The 9402-nt window shown below is 37.4% G+C and overlaps 1 protein-coding gene across 1 annotated transcript in view; it reads left to right on the top strand.

Moving 5' to 3' along the window:
- The window catches only part of WDR75 (WD repeat domain 75), a 39521-nt gene that overhangs the window by 14416 nt on the left and 15703 nt on the right, over positions 1-9402 (top strand). Inside the window, exons 8-13 of the mRNA XM_006147843.3 lie at positions 377-465; positions 4959-5117; positions 5998-6057; positions 6148-6263; positions 7604-7779; positions 8907-9064. Of these exons, the coding sequence (XP_006147905.1) occupies positions 377-465; positions 4959-5117; positions 5998-6057; positions 6148-6263; positions 7604-7779; positions 8907-9064 (758 nt within the window). The remainder of the gene's footprint in view (positions 1-376; positions 466-4958; positions 5118-5997; positions 6058-6147; positions 6264-7603; positions 7780-8906; positions 9065-9402) is intronic.

Here is a 9402-nt window from a genome sequence, read left to right as displayed (position 1 = left end):
CTGCTGAGCCCCTCCTTTGCTTTTATTATTGGGTTCCTCATTTTATATTTACTGTTTAAGATGTCTGACGCTGGGCTTGTGAAAAATTCCATGTCGCCTTTAATTATTTTATTGAAGAGAACTAAAGTCAGCCTTGACCAAAGAGAAAAGACTGACAATAGTGAATATCTCATAGAGTACTTTATACTTTAGATGGTATATTGTTTGGAAAAGTGACTCTGGATTTGATAGAAAATACACTTTTTGCACATTAAAACCAGTAAGCTCAATATGATTTGTTGTATTTAGCATATATTGTGTTATACTTAGTATGTCATTATTTTTCTAAATTAATAACAACTGTAATCAAAGTAATAATTTTGGTTTTCTCATATAGGAGGAATTTTGATGATGAGAAGAAATACACATATACATGTTTACACTGGCACCATGACATGGTTATGGATTTGGCTTTTTCAGTGACAGGTAAGTGCAGGTTTAATAATTAAAATCAGCTTTTAAAAGTTTATGAATCAAGGGACCAGCAGTTAGCGTAATGGCTATGTCACTGGACTCCCACGTAGTCAATCGCAGTTTGAGTCCCGGACCCGGTGCCCTAAACTCACACCGGGCGCATGTGCATGCGTGTCCAAGATCCCAAGAGGAGAATGGAGGAGAAGGGATTGCGGCGTGGCCATCCCCTCTGGGGGGTGATTTCTCGCTTTCCGTCTCTCTGTCTCTGTCTGGCGAGCGTACGCACCCTATAGCAAAAACTTCTCCAAAAAACGTTTATGAATCAAGTGTTATTTATTTATGATTGAATGCATGTACACACATGTGAGCAAAAGAGAATGAGGGAGGGCCTCCTCCACAGAATCTGGTTATACACGATGCCTTTTATATAGCCCATTGGATCTTGGGTATTGGTATGTATGCCTGGCATTTTTAGGCTGAGCAGGCCAGGAGTTTGAACCATGGTTACCATGTGGTATCTGTCTTCTAAGCAGTGCATTACCACTGTGCCACAGAGCTGGCCCTGAATCAAATATTTTAATTTACTATATTTAACAATGAAAGACTTAAATAGCATGGGCCAAATGAATTATAAACACATATATATCACAATACTTGAGATTTCCAGCTCCTTCAAAGTGTCAAAGTGTATATTGCACTCCCTAGAAAGAGGGAGAAAGCATAGCTCCTGTGAGACCGAGGCATACCACAATTTATTCTCTATTTCTCTGTGCTCTTGGGATTTTGGACGTGCACACATGTACCTTGCATTTTTTTAAGCCTGTGGGGCCAAGATTAATACCACACGTTGATCACTTGGTTTGAATCACTAGACCACACAGGTCCAACCCCACTAGTTTTAAATTTTTAATTCAGATCCTATTTTTGTCCCATGTAAACTGTATGAGAATGTGACTATCATGAGTTAAAAATATCTCCTAGAAAGAAAGGTATTCCACAAAAATAGGGAGAAGTACATTTTCTCTTCAGTTACTTTTAGCACCCTCACACCATGTGGAAGTTAAGTAAGTGTATTGTGACTGGTACTGTGAAAAAAGATGCTAGATGCCCGAAAAATGGGAAGGCAGGAAAAGGGATTTTTCTTTCCGTTTTTTGGAGGCTACAGGACAAGTTAGATGATACTGTGATGTTGCTCTGGTTTTAAAATTCTGTAGGATTTTCGTGTATCTTTCACTAGATTTACTCCTTAGAATGTTCCTGGGCTTTAACTCACAGGAGCTCCAGGGAGCGGGAGGCATCTTCATGCTATTGAGGCTTTGGTTTGGAGGCGCAATGACTAGTGTATGTAGTAGAGGAGGAGTATGGTTGTGACATATGGGGATTGAGACTAGAAAGGGAATGAAGAGGCATAACCCCACAGAGTAAAAGGAAAATATAACTCATTTATCTTCTCCACACTCCTCTTCATGTGCTATGTCTATGTGCGCATGAATGTCCCAGGCACTTTATTCTTCCCCAGGGTCTTTTCTTCTGCCGTTTCTCTTCAGTTTCTTTCTCTGCCTTGCTGCCCTTATTCACCTTGTCTACCTTCTCTCACTGTGATCAGTAGTTACACCTTTCTATAGTGGCCTTACTTGCTTTTAAGCCGAGTATTTGGGAAGAGAGAATAGTTAAAGCTAATGGGCTCTTTTCTTTTTTGGAGAGGTTTTTGCTATAGGGTGCATGTGCTCGCTAGACAGACAGAGACAGAGAGATAGAAAGCGAGAAATCATCCCCCAGGGGGGATGGCCATGCCGCAATCCCTTCTCCTCCATTCTCTCGGGATCTTGGGCATGCACGCACACGCGCCTGGCGTGAGTTTTAAGCCACTGGGTCCGGGACGCGAACCGCAGTCGACTACGTGGGAGGCCAGCGACATAGCCATTACGCTGACTGCCAGTCCCAAAGCTAATGGGCTCTTAAAGAAAGAAACAGGAAGAATCTAAAACACTTCACCCCCAGTCAGAGCTTTAGTATGGGAAGTACAATAGGCAACCTTGTCTTTTAGACAGTTCTCAATTTTATATTTCAAGTAGTATGAATATTCAGAAATGAGAATAGTTACATAATATAATTGTGAAATGTCAATATTGATTCTGTATAAGAGTTAATAGGAAATAAGCTATGTAAAAGAAATGCAGATTTTAGTTGTTTTGAAAAATATGATAAAAGGCAAAGTGAACAGTACAGAGGTTTTTATATGTATCTATATAAACCCGTATATACCTCCAACTTCTATTTGTTATCTGTAACCACAGTTGATATCTCTATTTTTCTGGTCTTTAATTTATCTCAATGACTTAGGTTTTGAAATTCCGTAGGATTTTCATGTATCTTTCACTAGATTTACTCCTGGGTGTTTGTTGGTTTTTTGATGATATTGCTAATAGCATTTTTTCACTTCATATTCTCATTGACTTGGTAGTATTTAAAAACAAATTGACTTTATACAATTATTATTTTTTTTGGAAGTGAGATTTTTGTTATAGGGCGTGTGCGCTCGCCAGAGAGACAGAAAGTGAGAAATCACCCCCCAAAGGGGATGGCCAGATCACAGTCCCTTCTCCTTCTTCTCTTGGGATTTTGGGCATGCACACACATCCAACGTGAGTTTCAAGCTACCAGATCTGGGACTCAAACTGCAGTTAACCATGTAGGAGTCCAGCACCTCAACCATTATGCCATTACCAGTGCTGGTCCCAACTGCATACAATTATTTTACATTCACTGCCTAGCTAAATTCACTTACTGTGAAAGCTTCTCTAAAATTTTACAAATTGTGCCTTGATGTAATCTTGAGGTCTGAATTAATTATTGAATTATTAATCACTGAAATAATTATTCATTCTAGTTCTTCAGCCTTTCTTATTCCAATTTCAATACACTAGGGCATCCAGTTAATGTTGAATTAAAATGGCAATAGCGCTCTTAACGACAGGGTCAAAGTTCTCAAGACCATTATCATTCTGTACTAAAAGCAGCACATTATAAGAAAACAAATGAAAATTAAAGCCACTCCTTGACAGATTAAAAATTTGAAAACAGCCATCTGGTGGCATGATGGAGAGAATACCACTCCAAACCAGTTATGTTTTTTGTGATCTTTGTTTTGTTAGGGTGGCAGGATCCCACATGACCTACTACACAATTCGAGTTCCAGACCCGGCAGCTTTAAAAGCACAGCAGACACATAAGTACACGTGCCCAAAATCCAATGGGAGGAATGGAGAAGGGATTGCAGCATGAACATCCCCCTCGAGGGGGTGCTTTCTCTCTTTTTCTGTCTCTTCATCTCTCTCCCTCACAAGCTCATGGTCCTGCTAACAAATTAAAAAAAGGTTTTTCTTTTTTCAAAACAAAATATTATCAAACAGAATCAGATGATATATTAAAAGGATAACAGCATATCAAAGTTTTCAGTATGTTACCACTTAGTAAGATGTTTGCTGTAGATATTCCATAGGTGCCCTTGGGAAAATTTACAGGTTCAGTTCATTTGTCTACTACTACTACTGAGATTTGTTTTTTTTTAATCATGAATGAATGCCAAGTTCTAATCATTTCTTTTATTCTGCATCTATCTGGATAGTCATGATTTTTTTCCTTTATTCTATAAATGAAGTTAATTACATTGGTTTGTTAATGTGTTGAAATGACTCTCATTCCTGCAGTAAACTACAATGTGTTATTCCTTCAATGCCTCATTGGATTCAGTTTGCTAATATTTTGTTTTGGAATTTGTGTCTGTCATGGAGGTGGCTTATTATTATTTTTTTCTTGTAGACTGGCTTTATTATAGCATTATGATAGTCTCATGAAACAAATTGGGAAGTCTTCTTTGCTTTTTTTACATTAAAGAGTGAGATCAGTGGGAACCAGCAGTTAGCGTAATGGCTATGTCGCGGGACTCCCACATGGTCGACCGCGGTTCGAGTCCCGGACCTGGTGGCTTAAAACTCACGCCGGGCGCTTACCCGTACATGCCCAAGATCCCGAGAGGAGAATGGAGGAGAAGGAATTGCGGCGTGACCATCCCCTCTGGGGGGTGATTTCTCGCTTTCTGTCTCTATGTCTCTCTCTGTCTGTCTGGCGCGCGCACGCATCCACCCTATAGTGAAAAACCTCTCCAAAAAAAAAAAAAGAGTGAGATCAGTTTATTCTTTAAGTGTTTGGAAAAATTTATCAGTGAAGCCGTCTGGATAGAGGGTGTTCGTTGCGTCCAACTTTTCTAGCTGTTGGCAGAAGTCAATGGCTCTGGCAACAAACTAATCAAATACCACAGGAAAAGAAAATTTCTGAATTAGTACCTTTTAAATCCTGTGTTGAAAGTGTATTAAAAGATATTTATATGTCATTTGTGTAATTTTTAAATAGTTTATTCCTGAAATATGGTAAAACACATGAAAGTGCTAATTAAACTTTGTCCCCCCCAAACTCTGTCCTTTCCCTCTTTGGATGACGCAAAGGCACCAGTCTGCTGAGTGGAGGCCGTGAATCTGTGCTCGTAGAGTGGCGTGATGCGATGGAGAAGAATAAGGAGTTTCTCCCCCGTCTTGGAGCGACGATTGAGCATATTGCAGTCTCACCTGCAGGAGACTTGTTCTGTACTTCTCACTCTGATAACAGTATGTCTACATCTTTGTAGATGCGAGGAAACGTAATTTGTGTAATGCCATAAATCAGCTAACCTCTGTAGGGAATGGGAAATACAGAGACCTAAAACTGAGTAGTAGTATGAGATTTAATGAACATTTTTTAATTGTATTCCTTATTTCCAGCCTCTTTACCCCCAAATGTCACTCAGAATCCAGCACTTTGATAATTGCTTTTTATGAAAATGGAAGACTTACGTGTATTTAGTTACTCTTGTGTTACTTAATGTTTGCAAAACCTTTTAATATGGGAAGGTTTTGAAGTGGATATCAGTGTCTTTTTAAATATAGTGACATTTTCAAAAGATTCCTGTGAGATTCTGTTTCGGTGTAGTGAGAATATCACTGTAAACTCTGATAGGACTAGAGGCATTCTTGTATTTCTCCAAACTTTGCTCATCTTATTGCTGCTCAGGCTAGAGCTCTTTGTAAACTCCAGATCCCACTGAAAAAGTCTTATTACTAATGACTTGCTCTGTTATATTCTTTATACTTTCAGAAAAGAACATAACTGAGCAGTCCATTAGGGGTATGACTTACTTGAAAGCAAAACTCTTTTAGATATACTCTCTATATATAGTTTCTGAAACAGCACTTAAAATGTTTTCCTAGGCACAGTTGATAAAACAAGATTCTTAACAGAAAAGCCCCCATCCACTTCTGGTTTCTCGACTAAATCACATAATATCTTCCTGATTTTCCAATTATACTCAAAGCTAATTGAGCTAACAAGGTAGTTTTGCATTTTGGCATATTTCAGAATGATATCAATTCAAATGACTTCTTCATCTTGAAGTTTTGGCCGTAATTATTTATGCTTAAACATTTTTTTTTCTTTTCTTTTAATCCCCAGAGATAATAGTTATCCACCGAAACCTTGAGGCGTCTGCAGTAATTCAAGGCCTAGTGAAAGGTATTGTAGAGCCCAATGACTTTAGAATCATGCATATTTTAAGAATAAATGTTTCTGTAATTTTAATTTTGTTTATCACTTCTCTTGTAGACAGGAGTATCTTCACTGGTTTGATGATAGATCCAAGAACTAAAGCTTTGGTTTTAAATGGGAAACCTGGCCACCTGCAGTTTTATTCTCTCCAGAGTGATAAGCAGTTGTACAATGTAAGATTTTGATCTATTAACTAGCCTTAAAAACTAATGGAAGTTCTCTGCAGTACCACTAGGGTTAAGTAGCTTATATGATAGCTTCTAAAACAAGATTGTGAACATAGTTGATATTATCTGTGTTTTCTTTTTGCAGTTGTCTAGAACATAATTTTAATTAGGCCACAGTTGCATGTACATGTAAGCTAGTTGGTATGTTACATGTGTGCATTCTCTCTCTTTCCATGTTTTGTTTCAGAACGCATTCTAGTTTGCTGTCCCAAACATCTATGCTTCTGAATCACAAGAGATAATGAAATGAGAATATACGAATTATGTAAATCTGTACTTTGTAGTAAAATAGTGTCATATTCACGTATTTAATATAAAAGTTTTGGTGTATATTAAAGAGGAACACTTTTTTTTTTTTTTAATGTTTTTGCCATAGTGCACATGTGCTCACCAGAGAGACACAGAGAAGGAAGGTGAGAAATCACCACCAAGGGGGGTAGTAGCCATGACACAATTTCTTCATTCTCCTCTCTGGAGTTTGGGCATGCACATGTGATTTTCAAGCTGCTGTGTCTGGTACTAGAACCATGGTCAGTTATATGAGAGTCCAGCACCTTAACCATCATGTCACCTGTTGGCCCCAAGGAACACTTCTTTTAATTTTGATAAATGCAATCTAGTCTGGATCCCACTTTTTCCTTGTGCCCTACAGTATTTACAGATTTCTATCATAGCAGCCATAACAGTTAATATCTCTTTCTCTTTAGGGTCTTTAAACCTTCAAAGAAAGGAAGCTTATTGATCTATATACACTCATTATCTAGTGCAGTGCCTGAAATAGTAAGCACTTAGTACACAAAAGAGTAGGTACTCTTGTTTACTTGGTAAATAGGCAAAGATATGGGGTTTGAAAAACAACCACAACTAAAATGCTGGACTTTTTACAGCATTGCTAGTCTTCTTTCATATCTTAAAGGTCATAGGTTTATTTCTGATCTCTTCTTTTCTATTGTAGTAGAATATAGTCATGAGATTTTTGCATAAAACTGTGTATTCTTTAAAACAAGTAAAAAGAATTACTGTATATTGAACATCTGTTGTATCGTGTATTGTCTTAGTCATTGCTGATATTCAGTGTCACTGAAGAATAATCTCTATTTAATTGATAAAATATTATACATGCCCTTTTTAATGGCAGTTTTGTTGTCCATAGTAACAATTAGTTTGTTTTTCCTTTTATGTAAAAGTCTTATTAAAAGTTATTTTGGATGTAATTAATTATTCCTTGACTGCTTTAACATTTATGTGTTTAATAAACATTTTGGGTTTTCTTTTTAACCCTGCAGTTAGATATTATACAGCAAGAATATATCAATGATTATGGTCTGACCCAAATTGAACTAACAAAGGCTGCATTTGGCTGCTTTGGAAACTGGCTTGCAACCGTGGAACAACGACAAGAAAAAGAAACTGAGCTTGAATTGCAGATGAAACTGTGGCTATATAATAAGAAAACACAAGGGTAATACTGTCTATATAATCAGTTCTTAATTTCATAGTATATAATATTTGATTTCCTAATTATAGTTTCTATTGTTTGTCTTTAAGATGTATTATTTTGATAAGTTTTAGATTTAGTGATACGGAGAAACTATTAACTTTTCTTATAAAGCCTTTATTTAAGCTTTCTGCTCTGAGAAAATATTGGTGTCCATCCTCTAAGTCATAATGTCATCTTTTGGGTAGGTGAAGAAACCTGGAAAAGTGACACCTCTGTAAGTACATATACTTAATTCCAGGCTAATCCACAGTTAGGATCTGCTCTTTCTTTAACGTTTGGAAAAGTAAGGAGTGTAGGCAGAGGGGTAATGCAATGTAACATGCGTTATGATTGGATAAGGAACCCACTGGTTTCTAGTGCTTGGCTATAATAACATATAATGCATGCCGAGAACTAAACTTTCATACCCATTGTCTTAATCTTCAGAACACTGTGAGATACGCCTGTTGTCCACATTTTAGAGATGAAGAAACATGCCTAAAGAGATTAGTTGTCCCAGTCACCTCTCTTGCACCCTGTACATCTTTAGATCATAACACTGTGCTGCCCTGATGTTCTTTTAAGAGCACAGTGCTGCCGTGGGTTATTTTTTATTCAAAGCACTGCCCTCAAGCTGGATATAAGCTTTAAGAGGTTGTTTCGGTGACTGAAAATAATAATGACCAGGACGATTTGAATAGGTCATTTCTTTTGCATATTTTCTTGCCACAGTTGAGGCTTTTCAGTCATTCTATTTTCTGTTCATTTTAAAAAGTAGACAGTAATCTGGATTCTCTGCCATTTTCCTACAGTTCGATGCTGTGCCCTTTCAAGTTATCATTAATCGATGACACCAGTTTTGTACTCATTTCATTCCAGTGGGTTGGCCACTGTGTATCATAATCTCTCTATAAGTCGGACACAGATGATGTATTATAACTCTGCGTCCTACGACCACTGGAAAGAGAGCGCTTGTCATTCTGGGTGATGATCTATCAGTTGCCTGTTAATGATGACCTTGTAACATGTACAATATGTAAGAAATTCCTAAATGAAAATGTATCATACTGTCTGATGGAAGAATAAATTTGTGGTTTTCTTCCTACTAGGTTTGTTCTTAACACGAAGATTAACATGCCTCATGAAGACCACATTACAGCTCTGTGTTTCTGTAATGCAGAAAGATCTGAAAACCCCACCTTGGTTACAGCTAGTAAAGACGGTCACTTCAAAGTGTGGATATTAACAGATGATTCTGACATATACAGTAAGTAAATATGATGCAGTACACTTAGAGAACGTACAGTTTTAAGAACTGATATATTTATCTCATGACTCATTCATTCTGAAAGGACTTTTTACCTTGAGGAATTCTATAGGGTATTACTTAATTTTAATAAGTTTAAGAGATTACATTTTTACATGCCTTTTTCCAAAATTTTTACTTTTCAAATGGCACTCCTGATTACTCAAGTACTGATTATTCTAGCTTATGAAAGTGTAATAAAAAGGGCATTTGGGACCAGCAGTTGGTGTAATGGCTATTTGCTGGACTCCCATGTAGTTGACCGCGGTTCAAGTTTTGGACCCAGTGGTTTAAACTCC

The sequence above is a fragment of the Tupaia chinensis genome, unplaced genomic scaffold (assembly GCF_000334495.1).
Source record: "Tupaia chinensis unplaced genomic scaffold, TupChi_1.0 Scaffold000225_1, whole genome shotgun sequence".
NCBI classification, from domain to species: Eukaryota; Metazoa; Chordata; class Mammalia; order Scandentia; family Tupaiidae; genus Tupaia; species Tupaia belangeri.
Note: the sequence above shows the minus strand (reverse complement) of the source record. Positions and strands in the feature narration are given on the sequence as shown.